A 16,117-nucleotide genomic window follows, 5' to 3' on the forward strand; every position below is an offset into this window, starting at 1 on the left:
CCGATTCTCCGCTCTGTGGAGAATCGCGTGCCGGCGCGGTGCGGCGTGGTGTGATTCGCGCCGGTCGTAGGGGTTCTCCGGCCCAGCCCCGAGCTGAGAGAATCCCGCCCTATCTTTCTAGTGCGTGTGAGAGAATCAATGATGATGTCCCTTCTGCTGGTGGTGTGATTCATTGTGTTGAAGGTTGCCTCAGTGAATTAAATGACGAGGGATAGCTGCTTTACTGAACAAATTTCTGACTGCAAGGATAACACCAAGTTTCCTCACATTGTCTGCTGATTATCATTCAATTAGAAACTTTACAGCAAAAGTACAATCGTGCATTTGCACCCACCGTGACTTGGCGCACATTTATGTGCAATGGTATTGAGCAAGTGTGTTCATAAATCAGTGGTGTGGAGCATCATTGTGTGTAACAGAATCAATAGGACACAATGTTTACGCGTTTCCAGTGCATACGATCAATTTAACAAGGATAAAATGGCCATCTATCAGCCATGAAGTGAAAATAATGAAGAGGCCCTTTCCTCCTTTGTGAACAGAAAAGTAAAAGCCTTGGCGCTCAACTTAATTGTTTTTTTACATGTTTTTAACCAGTGTGCTATGTGTTCACTCATTGACACCTCAGTCTCACTTGCTCTCCTCCTTTAAGACATTCCTAAAACTTTCCTCTTTGGCAAAGCTTTTGGTCTTCTGACCTGGGTTTAATACAGCAAGTCATGGTAGAAGCCATGCGGCTTGGGCCCCACATCAGTCTCCCAAGGCAAAACCTCCCCGATTAAGTCCTTGGACAGATGGCATCGATGTAGATGTGGAATTTCAGGCTACCCACAGCAGGATGTCAATGAGGCTCAGTAAGTTGCCAATTGACACCCATTCTCCTCGAGCTCGCTGAAATTCAGCCCCTCCATTGCATATTAGAACTGACCCCCTTGTTTTGCATCAGCACCCAGCGGCCTCTGGTGACTCACTATAAATGGGGCAAAATGCTGCTGGAGGTTTGCCTTCTCGAGATCAATTCAAATTGTTAAAGCAACAGAGGTCTCTTCTCTTTAATAATAATATTACCTGAAGTAATGCAACAATGGTAAAACACCCCAGAAAATGGATACCAGCCTTTTAAATGAAACTTAAGATAGTTTAAATAATTGAAGAGAAGAACATTGTTTGTTCACTCACTAGAGAAGCTTTAAGGTGTGATACATTACAAACAAACCTCCCCCTCTCAAGAGGCTTCTTGTGCTGTCACTTTCACACCTGTCCTTGTTTTGCAAATATGGAATCATTCACTCATTGCTTTAATGCTGTTGTGTTACTTCATTACACCTTGCTGACAAGCCCAAGGTACAATCCTGGACTATACCCCCCGCCCCCGCCACAGTATGTGAGGATTACATTAGTTTCCAGTAAATGCTCCCTGATGTTGCATTTCAGGTTGAATGCATTTCCACTAACCACGTTGCAAACTGTAAAATAAAATTCCAGTTGTCAAGGGCCACAGATCCATCACATGTAACAAGTCAGTTCACCTAATCAATTGAACATGTGTTCCCAGCAGCTTGATAAATTTGCACACTCTTTTCAACACCTGAATTTAGAAACGACTGCTGACAATATCAGTGGGAAAGTGCTTAACGTAGTCAAATGGCATCCCCTCTGTCCATTATCTTAAAATACTGTTTCAAATAAATGGGTTTATATCTAGGATTGTCAAATAAATACATTATACACTCAAAGCACAATGGTGATGCGAAGGTCTGCTAATTTCCAAACTATATCCATTTCTGTACTGTATACTTTTATGCAAGTTTATAGCTACATCTAGGGACTGGGAAATCATGAATATTGCTGGGCGCAATTCAACTAAATGGAAACAAAGTCCCATAGAGAGTGCGATTAGCCGCACGATTCGCAGCGCTCGCAGTGCCAAGAAACATGGGCGGGATTCTCCGGCCCCGCGCCGGGTCGGAGAATCACCGGCGGGCAGCGCGAACCGCGTCACGCCACCCCGGTGCCATTGACGCTGGCGTGGTTGGCGTGGCGCCGGTCGCGGGCCGCTCTACGCGGCCTACCCATCGATTCTCCGGCCCGGATGGGCCAAGCGACCGTAAGAAAAGAGCCGAGACCCGCCGGCGCCGTTCTAACCTGTTCTGGACTGGCGGGACCTCGCCGTTGAAGGGTCAGGTGGCAGCCTTTGGGGGGGGCCTCCGATGTGGCCTGGCCCGCGATCGGGGCCCGCCAATCGACGGGCCGGCCTCTATGGCTGGGGGCCTCCTTTCCTACGCGCCGGCTCCTGTAGTCCTACACCATGTTGCGTCGGGGCCGGCGCGTTGAAGGTGGCCACTGCGCATGCACGCGTTGGCGCTGGTGCCACTGCACATGTCCTCATTGGCGCCAGCGCAACTGCGCATGCATGGATCCCGCGGCGCACAGTTCGTGCCGGGATCTGCAGCTGGAGCGGCGCGAACCGCTCCAGCGCCGTGTTGGCCCCCTGTAGGGGCCAGAATCGGTACTCCCAGCGGCCCGTTCACACCGTCGTAAAATGTGACGCCGTTTACGATGACGTGGACACTCTGCCGCGGGATTGGAGAATCCAGCCCCACATGTCTATTAAACTCCACTCCCCGGGGACATAGCCTCGGAGCTATGCCGAGGATGCACATTGCCCCGTTTTCTACACCGTGGAGCTCCGCTCACTGAAACTCCTCAGTATAGCGAGAGATTGAGACGTCATTTTTAAATGAAGTTCAGATCTCCGACATGACAACCGACCCCCACCCCCAAGCCCCATCGGAGTTTGGGAGAATCCCTGGCCACACACCTTCACCCCCCCCGGACTCCCACCACCCACACAGGGCATCCACGGCCCGATTGCCAGTACACAAAAAATGCCAACTTGGCACCTTGGCAAATCCAGGCTGGCACCCAGGTGACACTGCCCAGATTGCCCAGGTGACACCAGCAGTGCCAGGGTACCAGCCTAGCCAAAAGGCATGCACCTGGGGGACTCCAATCCCCTGGGCGACCCCTACAGGTGCCATTCCGTCTGGTCCCCGTTTATGGAGAGCAGTACTGTATGGCGCTCGCCGGAGGTCTCTAAGGCAAAGGGATTAAATCCCAACGTCTTGGGTACCTCGGGACTCTGCACATTAAAGTCAGACTAGCTGTCTGGCTCTAAAATGTAGATTTGCTAAAAAGTGATCCCGCTTGATGCTCGATCAATAACTCCAGAAGTGAGATTGGAGACAATTGAAGGCTTTATTACACTAGATGTTTCCCCCAGCAGCACAGGTACAGAAGGCAGCTGCTGGGGCGACACGGGCTCTGATACCCCACCTTGCTGGGCGGAGCCAGCAGACAGGCTTAACCAATGAGAACAGAGTGCCTTCTACATCAATGGTCTTCCGGCATTACAGAGTACCGTAATACCTCTAATACTGACTACCACACCGCTCACAGTGAGCGGGATTTGTATCGCACATCTCGCGAGATTGTGTTAGATCTCACGAGGCATTGCGAGCCGGGCAGATCCCGGGATCGGGGTCTCCCGGCTTCTATCAGCCATGCTGTGCCGCGGTGAGATGCTTTCCGGGCGCAGCGTGGCATTTGGATCGCGGTCGTTGCAAATATTAGCTATTAGTCTTGGTGTGAGGGCCCATGAATGTAATTGGTACCTGCCCGTCTGGAGTAGATTGATAGTCAAAGAGTTGATCTCCGCAGCCCCCCCCGCACCCCCCACATGCCCCCCCCCCACCCCGGTTTAAACCAAGAAAACTTTGGTTAATTTTGAAATATGAATGGAAATATGGTACGACATGTGTAAGTAGTCAATACATTATATAATGTAGATTAAATTTGGAGAGCGGAAGCTGCAAATCAGAGAATCCCTACAGTGCAGAAGGAGACCATTCAGCCCATCAAGTCTGCACCAACCTTGCGAAAGAGCACCCCATGTAGGCCCAATCACTGTAATCCCACCTAACCTTTCAACACTAAGGGGCAATTTAGCACGGACAATCCATCTAACCTGCACATCTTTGGGAGGAAACCGGAGCACCGGAGGAAATCCGCACAGACATGGGGAGAAAGTGCAAACTCCACACTGACAGTCCCTCAAGGTCGGAATTGAACCCCAGTCCCTGGCATTGTGAGGCAGCAGTGCTAACCACTGTGCCACTGTGCTACCATGCAACATTGCTCATTGGGAGCCTGTAGTAGAGAATTAGATATAAACGTCATGACACATCTTTGACTAGTAAATTAATTTCTTTACATCTTCTAACTGAATCTGTCTTTTATTTTTAATCACCGGTTAGCAGTATTTTTACCCCGGCTCTATCTCTTCAGATTCCCTCTTATCTCAGTAAAGTGATGGGTTAAAAATTCCTTGTGTAAAGGATGAAATCTCTTCACTGTTAAGTGATGGGCTTGCAGAGTTATCTAACCTCGTGACCTGTTGCTGTTGCCTTTTGCCTCAGTCAAGATGCATTTATCAGTCTATTGGTGTGTATCATTCAAAAGTCAGCCACAGGTAAAACCCCCACAGGCCCGAGAAATGGTTCCTCACAAGGTTCACACACTGCCATGGCAATTATCTTGACAGCAGTTTTGCTGATGTCACCACAGTTGCTTTGATTTAACTGAATTTCAAAACTAATCTAAAATGTCAATCCTATTTCTGCACAGCAAGTATTTTAAGCAGGTTTTTCATACCTTATCTTGACAGGACAGCTGAGAGCACACACATTTTTTTCATCTGTTGTGTTTTCAGATAAAACAGTTAGGGAACCTGAGGAAGGCATTTGTAAAATTTGTTGCGTCTCTCTCCAGTTATTTGATTGAAGCATATTCAGGCTAAAATTGCTGCTACACAGTTGTTGCTTGAGTGAAGTGTTCCCTCGTACAACAGGACATCGCTGGTCTTCATCCAATAGTGAGAGGGGGACTGGCCACATGGAATACACAGAAATCTTGTCAGGGTTGCTTACAGGTTTTCAGGTTGGGGAAATGGGGGGGGGGGGGATTCCATCATTTAGAGGCAATCGGTGCCTGATCCAGGGACCAAGCATTAGAGACATCATCTTCTCTTACTAACGACCCCCTTCCCCTGCGATCCCTTTCCCAAAATTCGTATCAAGCCATCACTCACTGGTGTCCTACCAGGAGCAACAGCCATACCCTCAGTGGCGCTACTGAGCAATGCACAGTGTCAAGAAGCAGAGGTAGTTTTCAGTAATCTATGTATTGTTAGATATTGGAAATAATGTCTAACTGGGAGCCGGTTTAGCTCACTTGGCTAGACACCTGGTGATGGAGTGTAAGGCCAGCAGCATAGATTCAATTCCCGTACCAGCTAAGGTTATTTATGAAGGCCCCGCCTTCTCAACCTTGCCCCTCACCTGAGGTGTGGTGACCCTCAGGGTAAATCACCACCAGTCAGCTCCCCCCCTCAAAGGGGAAAGCAGCCTATGGTCATCTGGAACTATGGCTACTTTACCGTTATTCAAAACAAGGTATAGATTTAAGTGAGTTTAATATAGTGTTTCTGTGCAAGGTCGGAAAAAACTCTAGTTAGATACATGTTTAAAAACGTGTTTGCATGTATGAGGGTTTTTGATTTCAGTTAAAATTGTGGCTGAGAGAGTTTATGACGGGAAAAGTAAACACGTGCTTGGGGAAAGAACGAGATGTTGTTTAGCAACCAGGTGACTCACTTTATGTGAGACAGACCTTGTGACTGTATTTTACTTGAATTTATAGCAGGTGGAACTAGAAAGCTAGAGAGAGAGGACAGTCCTCTCAGCTCTGCCAAAAGGACAAACAAGCTGCAAAAGGCAGACGTCCCAAAAAGAACACCAGAAAGTGAAGAAAATCTAGTTCTGAAAACTAGAGAATGAAAATAGATGTTCCAGGGAGTTTGAAATCAAAGGAACAAACAGAAAATGGATTTGGAACAGGGCAGTGTTCATGGCAGTTAAAGACAGAGCTGAAAAGTGAACCAATTGGTTAAGTTGGCTGGTGAGAAGCCAAGATATCTGAAGTGATCCTAAGGTTTGTGATATTTTACTACAGCTAGTGAAGCTGAAATAAATGTGAAGCAATTAATAGCTGGATCTCTGAGAGTTTGTGTGAAAGCTTGGAAGCATTCAAGACAAAGGAACACTGAGAGGAGAGTTGTAAAACCTGGAAGTGGATCCTTGTTGGGAACAATTGAGGGAAAGAATTGTGAATGAAGTTTCTAAGGCATGTCTTCTTGAGAGTGGAGTTTTGAATCATTCATATGGAAGCTGGAGCCCAGTGAGATAAGTTCCATAGTGTAAGATTCATCTGGGGGGGATTAAAGGAGAAATCCACAGATGTTTACTGGTTTCAGAGTGGAGTGTGTCTGACCACAGTCAGCCTAAAGGGACTGTTTGTTTACTGAGAACATTATAGCATAAGGTATATTTTGTAATTGGTGTTATCCTTAAAATCTGTGTGCATTTGTGAAGATGAGTGGGAGTGAAGGATTATTGCATAATTGTCAAACTTTTCCTGTTGAATATTTTTTCTTGTTGTTAAAAGCTAATTGGTTTTAAATTGGTTAAGTTTTATGACTGTTCATTCACGTTTTCTAGGGTTCAGTTTGGCCTAGCACTCAGTTTGGAAGAATTACTAACGGATCTGTACTGAAGAGAAATCCGAGAACAGCTTGAGCTTGGTTGGAATTCTCTATGCTTTAGGCCGATACTACCCTTTTTCCAGATTTATTTAATTAATTGGATTAAAATTTCCCAGCTGCCATGGTGAAATTTGAGCTCTTGTCCCTGGACTACTGATCCTGCAAAATAACCACTACGCTCAGTACTGCCAGTGTTGATTATGTGCTCAAGTCTCAGGTCTAGGCTTGAACCACATCCTCTTGAGGTGGAGCCTCCTGCAGGCATACTGTCTGATATCTCTTACTGACATTTCCTATTCCCTATTTGTAATAGCCTTCAGCCGTGTGGCCAGACGCCACCATGGTCAGTGGGGGTTGAAGTGACATGCACCATATTACATTGGTGGGGGTCTGTCCTGGGGGTATTCGGTGGGATGGACAGGCAGCAGCTGAAGTTGCCCTGGTATGGATATACATGCGGACGGGGGTGTGGGGGGGGGGGGCATTCGATAGGGGGGGTTCTCCCTGTTAATGGGATGGAGATTGGCCTTAATTGGTAATCATTGCGGTGGGATCTGGATCGCACCAACAGGAGTGGGCCGGTTAGATCGGAGACTAATCGGCGTCTGGCGTGGTTCCCGATGTCGGACTCTCCCGCGATCTATCCAGCCCGCTTGCATTCACGCCATCAATTCGCACCCCTCATTTAGATGGCCTATTCCTGCCCCTATTATGATCTTCCAATAACCCTGTCTTCCCAGTCAGGCAGAGGTAAACAGACTTCAGCACCCTTGAAGGAAGAAAGGCGAGTTATCCCCCATCCCCCCCCCCCCCCCAACATCACTGAATCAGATTATCTCATCATTATTGCACTGCAGGGGGCAAACTGGCCTTCGTATTTCCGAGATTTTAACAATGTTCTCAATGGCGCTGCACAAGCGCTTTGGGGACGCCGGGAGGTTACGAAAGTGAGACTGATCACCCATTGATCACCCCTGGACAATGGCTTTTAAACTGAGTGTTATTGGGAGTGAAACTTAAAGCGTGGAATTGTGCTGTGGGTCTGACCTGGGTATTTAATATAAACCCAAAAGAGCATCTCATCCCCATCGAATATGTTGCTGGAAATGAGAGACCTTTGCAGACCACGGAAACAACAAATAACCCTCCCCCCCCCTCAGGGGGCTGATTACATTTGACGTGACATCTTTTCCAGCCTTCATTACCTAGCAACTTCCCTGGGTGCGTCTGTCTGTTGCCGGGCAACACGATGATGTTGCGCCCGCAGTGTGTGTAGCCACTTTGCCCAGCGGCGGCCAGGCGGCGGACCCAGCAATGAGGATCGGCGCAGTGTAACCCAGAGCAGGGTGACTGGCATCAGCGAGAGGACCGCGCTGGCGGTGCTGCTTCCCTGCGCTCACTCCATCAGCCAATGGCCCCGAAGAGAGATCCCTCCGTTTGCCCCAAGCCTGGCGATCGGTGAGATAAGTAGAAATGTGACAAATTAACTCTGCTTATTTCCCCTCCTAAACAACACCTGTGCATGGATTTCAGAGTAAACTTGTGCTGTTAACTGTAATCCAGTCTGCTGGCATTGGACAACTAATTTCTTTTTTTAACCTTTTCTTTAGTTTTTTTTGTTGGGGGAGGGGGGGGGGGTGTATTTACAGCTCCCTCTCCTCTCTTCGAATTGGGTTATCATGTGCGAAAGAGAAATTGTTATTATTTTTTTTAACTTTAGAGCACCCAATTCATTTTTTTTTCCAATTAAGGGGCAATTTAGCATGGCCAATCCACCTTGCCTGCCCATCTTTTGGATTGTGGGGGTGAGACCCATGCAAACACGGGGAGAATGTTTCCCGGGCAGCACGGTAGCATTGTGGATAGCACAATTGCTTCACAGCTCCAGGGTCCCAGGTTCGATTCCCGGCTTGGGTCACTGTCTGTGCGGAGTCTGCACATTCTCCCCGTGTGTGCGTGGGTTTCCTCCGGGTGCTCCGGTTTCCTCCCACAGTCCAAAGATGTGCAGGTTAGGTGGATTGGCCATGCTAAATTGCCCTTAGTGTCCAAAATTGCCCTTAGTGTTGAGTGGGGTTACTGGGTTATGGGGATAGGGTGGAGGTGTGGACCTTGGGTAGGGTGCTCTTTCCAAGAGCCGGTGCAGACTCGATGGGCCGAATGGCCTCCTTCTGCACTGTAAATTCTATGTAAATGTGCAAATTCCACACAGACAGTGACCCAGGGCCGGGGGCGAACCCGGGACCTCGGCGCCATGAGGCAGCAGTGCTAACCCACCTTGCCGCCGTGCCACCCCGAAAGAGAAATTAATTAGCGGGATCTTTTAACAAGGGTGATAGCATCTGTCCAGCGTCCAAGGTCATCGGGAAGAATGGATCTTGAGGGCGCCTCACTTGGGTCACTAATGGCCATTAATCGGTGCTCTCTGCTTTCTCTATTGTCCGTGCATTTCCCTACAGCTACTGTCCAAGATATGCTTTAAAGCTCCGGAAGTTTTAAAGACACGTAAAACGAAAGATGTGGGGACTGAGCAATGATGTGTGATGTAAACCATTATATTCTGGGTTCCACTGCAACAAGTGCCTGCATTCTGATGCAAGTTACATCATCTAGCACCCTATTCAGCCAAAAGAACTGATGCTGTTGTGAGCTGATTGTTAATGTAGCTGTGGAACCTTACAAGTGAGTTGCTACTCTAGTGTGCTGATCCAATATCCAATATTAATGAGTTGGAATTTCCTCCAATTAAATATTGATGAGACCGAAGCCATTGTGTTGGGGCTCAGCTCCAAACTCTATTCCCGAGTGGCTCCATCCATCTCCCTGGCAACAGTCGGAGATTAAGCCACTTATGTTCACAACCTTCGTGTCACCTTGGGAAGATCATCTTCCGACCTCATGTTCATGCCAACTCAAAGACTTCCTTTTTTCCACCTCCATAACATCACTCGACTTCAGCCCTGCCTCACCTCGTCTGCAGCTGAAACCCGCATACATGCCTTCTTTACCCTCTGGACGTGACTGTTCCAACGGGCTCCTGAACACTACATTCTGCCCTCTGTAAATTTGACGTCATCTGAAATTTCGTCGTGCCTATCGTCACTCACAGCAAGTCACATTCGTCCATCATCCCTGTCCTCGCTGCCCTACATTGGCTCCTGATCAAGCATTGTCATAATTTAAAAATTATCATCCTTGTTTTCAAATGCCCCTATGGCCTTCCCCCTCCCTATCTCTGTAATCGCCTCCAACCCTGCAAGTTCATGAGTTCACAAGATAACAGAGCAGAATTAGGCTATTTGGCCCATCGAGTCTGCTCCGCCATTCGATCGTGGCTGATCTCATCCTGGCCTTAACTCCACCGTCTAACTCCTCCTTAAATTTACTCACTGTCCCAGCATCCACCGCACTCTGGGGTAAAGAATTCCACAGATTCACAATCCTTTGGGAGAAGTAGTTTCTCCTCAACTCTGTTTAAATTTGTTACCTCTTATCCCCTAAGACTATGACCTCTCGTTCTAGACCTGCTCCACAAGAGGAAGCATCAGCTCCACGTCTATTTCATCCATACCTTTTGTCATCTTGTATACTTCAATGTAATCTTCCCTCACTCTTCTAAACTCCAGAGAGTATAGGCCTAAACTGCTCGATCTCTCCTCATACGACAAACCCCTCATCTCCGGAATAAATCTAGTGAACCCCCTCTGAACTGCCTCCAATGACACTACATCTTTCCTCAAATAAACAGACCAAAACTGTGCACAATACTCCAAGTGTGGTCTCACCAAAGGAACTGGTTTAGCACAGGGCTAAATAGCTGGCTTTTAAAGCAGACCAAAGGCCAGCAGCACAGGTTCAATTCCCGTACCGGCCTCCCCGAACAGGCGCCGGAATGTGGCGACTAGGGGCTTTTCACAGTAACTTCATTTGAAGCCTACTTGTGACAATAAGCAATTTTCATTGTATAGTTGCAACAACACTTTGCTACCTTTATACTCTATACCTTTTACTATGAATGCCAACATTCCATTCGCTTTCTTTATTATCTGTTGTACCTGCATGTTTTGAACGAAGACCCCCAGACCCCTCTGCATCGGAGCATCCCGAAGTCTCTCCTCATTTGGATAATAAATTGCCTTCCCATTTTCCAACCAAAATGCATGGCCTCAGAATTATCCATATTAAACTCCAGCTGCCACATTTGGGCCTACTCTCCTAACCTATCTGTGTCCATTCATAAGGTTCTTATTTCCTCATTGCAACTCACAGTCCCAGCTATTTCTGTGTCGTCTGCAACCTTCCAAGCTGGCTGCACCCCTCTGTCTGGCCTCTTGTGCATCCCCACCATGATTGTTGCACTACTGATGGTCGTGCCTCGGTTTTCGAGACGCCAAGCCCCCTACACCTCTCCACCTCCATAACCTCACTTCCCTCTCTAATTGGCACAGGGTCAATAAGATTAAAGATGTAAATGCGTGGCTCAAAGGTTGCTGTGGGAGGAATGGGTTTGAATTCATGAAACATTGGCACCAGTACTGGGGAAGGAGGGTAGTATTCTGATGGGACAGTTTCCATCTGAATCAAGCTGGGACCAGAGTCCTGGTGAATTGCATGACTAGGACTGTAGATGGAGCTTTAAACTAAATAGTGTGGTGGAGGGGAGGGGGGGAGGATTCAGTTGTACGGAAAATTAAAAAATCAAATTTTAAGACCATAAGTCATAGGAGCAAAATTAGGCCGCTCGGCCCATCGAGTCTGCGCCGCCATTCAATCATGGCTGATATTTTTCTCATCCCCATTCTCCTGCCTTCTCCCCATAACCCCTGATCCCCTTATTGATCAAAAACCTATGTATCGCTGTTTTAAAGACACTCAGTGATTTGGCCTCCACAGTCTTCTGCGGCAAAGAGTTCCACAGATTCACCACCCTCTGGCTGAAGAAATTCCTCCTCATCTCTGTTTTAAACGATAGTCCCTTTAGTTTCAATAAGATCCCCCCTCATCCTTCTAAAGTTCAACAATGACAGACCCAGAGTTTTGGGGGGTTATTCGGGAGGCACAACAGAAATTCATCCCAAAGAGGAGGAAACATGCTGAGGGCAGGACAAGGCATCCATGGCTGACATTTAAGTCAGGGACAGCATAAAATCAAAAGAAAAAGCAGACAATATGGCACGGGTTAGTGGGAAGCTAGAGGATTGGGAAGCCTTTAAAACCAGAGGACAATTAAAAAAGCAGTAAGGGGGGAAAAGATGAAACATGAGTAGAAGTTAGCTTGTAATATAAAAGATTGCAATTTTTTTTTTCGATATAGGAGAGGTAAGACAGAGGCACGAATAGACATTGGGCCACTGGAAAATGAGACTGGAGAAGTAGTAATGGGCAACAAAGAAATGGTAGAGGAAATGTGTAGGTACTTCGCATCAATCTTCATGGTGGAAGATACCAGTGGCATAGCAGAACTTCAAGAGAGTCGGGGGGGGGGGCACGGTGGTGCAGTCGTTAGCACTATTGTCTCACGGCGCCGAGGTCCCAGGCTCAATCCCGGCTCTGGGTCACCGTCCGTGTGGAGTTTGCCCATTCTACCCATGTTTGCGTTTGTTTCGCCCCCTGCGACACAAAGATGTGGATTGGCCTCGCTAAGTTGCCCCTTGATTGGAAAAAATGAATTGGGTACTCTAAATTTTAAATAAACAGAGTCAGGGGGCAGAGGTGAGTGCAGTGGCCATCACTAAGGAGAAGGTTCTGGGGAAGCTGAAAGGTCTGAAAGTGGATAAGTCACCTGGACTACACCCCAGGGTTCTGAAGGAGATAACTGAGGAGATTATGGAAGCATTGGTGAGGATCTTTCAGGAATCATTGGAGGCAGGGAGTGTCCCAGAGGATCGGAAAATAGTTAATGTAACATCCCTGTTTAGGAGGGGAGGGAGGCAGGAAACGAGAAATTATAGGCCAGTTAGCCTGACTTCGGTCATTGGTAAGGTTTTCGAGTCCATTATTAAGGATGAGATTGCGGATTACTTGGAAGTGCACGGTAAAATAGGGCTGAAAATTGGACTGAATCAGCACGGCTTCGTCAAGGGGAGATCAATCCTGACAAATGTGTTTGAATTCTTTGAAGAGGTAATGAGGAAGTTACAGAAAGAAGAGCCACTGGACTTGGATTAGGTTGGATTTGTTTATTGTCACGTGTACCGAGGTACGGTGAAAAGTATTTTTCTGCGAGCAGCTCAACAGATCATTAAGGCATGATCTATTTGGATTTCCAGAAGGCCTTTGACAAGGTGCCATACAGGAGGATGCTAAATACGAGCCCATAGCTTTGGGGGCAAGGTACTGGCTTGGATAGAGGATTGGCTGACTGGCAGGAGGCAGAGAGTGGGGCTAAAGGGGTATTTTTCAGGCTGGCAGTGAGCACTCGTGGTGTCCCACAGGGGTCAGTGTTGGGACCACAACTATTCACGGTATACACTAACGATCTGGAAGAAGGAACTGAGGGCATTGTTGCTAAGTTTGCAGATGATACAAAGCTATTTAGAGGAACAGGTAGTATTGAGGAAGCAGGGGGGCTGCAGCAGGACTTGGACAGGCTAGGAGAGTGGGCAAAGAAGTGGCAGGTGGAATACAATGTGGAAAAGTGTGAGGTCATGCACTAAAGTAGGACGAATAGAAGCATAGACTATTTTCTAAATGGGGAAAGACTTTGGCAATCTGAAACACAAAGGGACTTAAGAGTTCTAGTTCACGATTCTCTTAAGGTTAACGTGCAGGTTCAGTTGGCAGTTAGGAAGGCAAATGCAATGTTAGCATTCATGTCGAGAGGGCTAGAATGCAAGAGCAGGGATGTACTGTTGAGGCAGTATAAGGCTCTATTCAGACCCCATTTGGAGTATTGTGAGCAATTTTGGGCCCCATATCTAAGGAAAGATGTGCTGGCCTTGAAAAGAGTCCAGAGGAGGTTCACAAGAATGATGCCAGGAGTGAACCGCTTGCCTTATGAGGAACAGTTGAGGACTCTGGGTCTGTACTCAATGGAGTTTAGATGTATGAGGGGGGAACTTATGAAACTGACAGAATACTGAGAGGCCTGGATAGAGTGGACGTGGGGAAGATGTTTCCACTAGAAGGAGAGACTAAAACCAAGGGTACAGCCTCAGACTGAAGGGATGATCCTTAAAACTGAGATGAGGAGAAATGTCTTCATCCAGAGGGTGTGAATTGTGGAACTCATTGCCGCAGAAGGCTGTGGAGGCCAAATCACTGAGTGTCTTTAAGGCAGAGATAGATAGGTTCTTGATCAATAAGGGGAGTATAAGGGCGGCACGTGGAACAGTGGTTCGCCTTTGGCGTTGAGGACCCGGGTTTGAATCTGTGTCACTGTCCGTGTGGAGTTTGCACATCCTCCCCGTGTTTGCGTGGGTTTCGCCCCCACAACCCAAAGATGTGCAGGGTCGGTGGATTGGCCACACTAAATTGCCCCTTAATTGGAAAAGTAATTATTGGGTACTCTAAATGTATTTTTTTAAAAAGGTGATCAGGGGTTATGGGGAGAAGGCAGAAAAATGGGGATGTGAAACATATTTTAAAATATATTTTTTTTAAAATCGCTTATTGTCACAAGTAGACTTCAAATGAAGTTACTGTGAAAAGCCCCTAGTCGCCACATTCCGGCGCCTGTTCGGGGAGGCTGGTACGGGAATTGAACCGTGCTGCTGGCCTGCCTTGACCTGCTTTCAAAGACAGCGATTTAGCCCTGTGCGAAACAGCCCCGAATGGTGGAGCAGACTCAATGGGCCGAATGGTCTCTCTTAAAGCGCTTCTTAAAACGTACCTCTTTGACCAAGGCTTTGCTCATTGCCCTAACATTCCCTTTAGAGTTCAACATTATACATTGCTTTATAATGCTCTTGTGAAGCACCTTGGGATGTTTCATTATGTTAAAGCCGATATATGAATGTATGGGGCGGCACGGAGGCACAGTGGTTAGCACTGCTGCCTCACAGCGCCAGGCACCCGGATTCAATTCTGGCCTTGGGTGACTGTCCGTGTGGAGTTTGCACTTTCGCCCCGTGTCTGCGTGGGTTTCCTCCCACAGCCCAAAGAATTGCAGATTAGGTGGATTGGCAATGCCAAATTGCCCCTTAGTGTCCAAAAATATGCAGATTAGCTGGAGTTATGGGGATAGTAGGGGCGAGGGGGGCTAGGTAGGGTGCTCTTCCGGAGGGTCAGCGTAGACTCAACGGGCCGAAAGGCCACCTTCTGCACTGTAGGAATTCTATTCTATTGTATATTGCTGTCACTATTGTGAAGGATATAATCAGCTTTAAAAATAAACTTAATTTGCAATGTCGCCCAGATTATTGAAGTCAGAGAACAGATTTCAATTAATAGCACACATGAAGGCATGTGCGAAAGAAATAAGCCTGGCAAATACTTTTGGTGATAATGGCAGATGAATACACAACACACATATATGACATTCATTGTGTAATGATTCAACAGAACATCATTAATAAGTTAACATCCTTTTTAATATATTGGTGAGGCATGCAAGCACATCAAGAACTTATCACCAATATTATTTTTTAGGCTGTGGAAGCAATACTTGTTAACATCATTATTCTTACCCGTATGAAACCTGTATTGTCTTTTGACAGACGATCAAACCGCAAAGGCAGGAGCAAATCATCTAGAAATACTGGTATGCATCAGAAAAAAACTCAGTTTGTATCTGAAGACTATATAAATGATTCAGAATCTTTAATTCCCGTACCGGCCTCCCCGAACAGGTGCCGGAATGTGGCGACCAGGGGCTTTTCACAGCAACTTCATTGAAGCCTACTTGTGACAATAAGTTATTATTATTATTATTATTAATAAAACTTCTGTTGCTGGGCAACAGTGGCGCAGTGGTTAGCACTACTGCCTCACAGCGCCGAGGTCCCAGATTCGATCCCGGCCCTGGGTCACTGTCCGTGCAGAGTTTGCACATCCTGCCCGTATTTGCGTGGGTTTCGCCCCCACAACCCAAAGATGTGCAGGGTAGGTGGATTGGCCACGCTAAATTTCCCCTCAATTGGAAATAATGAATTGGGTACTCTAAATTTAAAAAAGAAAATTCTGTTGCTAAAGTAAATGATGTTAAAGGTCTGTAATTGAAAAGGTGATACAATCAGTTGAAGTTTATTAGGTTTACCTGATTGTAAACATGTTGAAGCACTATGGGAGGTTAACCTACCATTGCTCAGAGTCAGTGGTAACCTTTTGGAACCTGAGAGGCCCTGATTGCAAACCCAGCATGTCTTGGGGCAGACTGGCTCAACTGGTTTTCTGGTACCTGAACAGGCATTGACAGAGGAGAGCGGCAACACATTGCAATTCTATTGCGTGACGGCCCTCCTATCTGGCCTGTAACTCCGAACACCCATTCACCTGCAGAAGGGTAGACAGTGAATATCC

At 47.1% G+C, this 16,117-nt stretch overlaps 1 protein-coding gene across 2 annotated transcripts in view; it reads left to right on the forward strand.

Moving 5' to 3' along the window:
• Positions 1-7,953: 7,953 nt before the first annotated feature.
• Positions 7,954-16,117, forward strand: part of LOC140394917 (uncharacterized) — a 72,514-nt gene continuing 64,350 nt past the window's right edge. For both annotated transcript variants that reach the window (XM_072482101.1, XM_072482102.1), the window contains exons 1-2: positions 7,954-8,119; positions 15,316-15,359. In XM_072482101.1, coding sequence (XP_072338202.1) covers positions 8,073-8,119; positions 15,316-15,359 — 91 coding nt within the window. In that variant the 5' untranslated portion in view covers positions 7,954-8,072. The remainder of the gene's footprint in view (positions 8,120-15,315; positions 15,360-16,117) is intronic.

The sequence above is a fragment of the Scyliorhinus torazame genome, chromosome 18, assembly GCF_047496885.1.
Source record: "Scyliorhinus torazame isolate Kashiwa2021f chromosome 18, sScyTor2.1, whole genome shotgun sequence".
Taxonomy (NCBI): domain Eukaryota; kingdom Metazoa; phylum Chordata; class Chondrichthyes; order Carcharhiniformes; family Scyliorhinidae; genus Scyliorhinus; species Scyliorhinus torazame.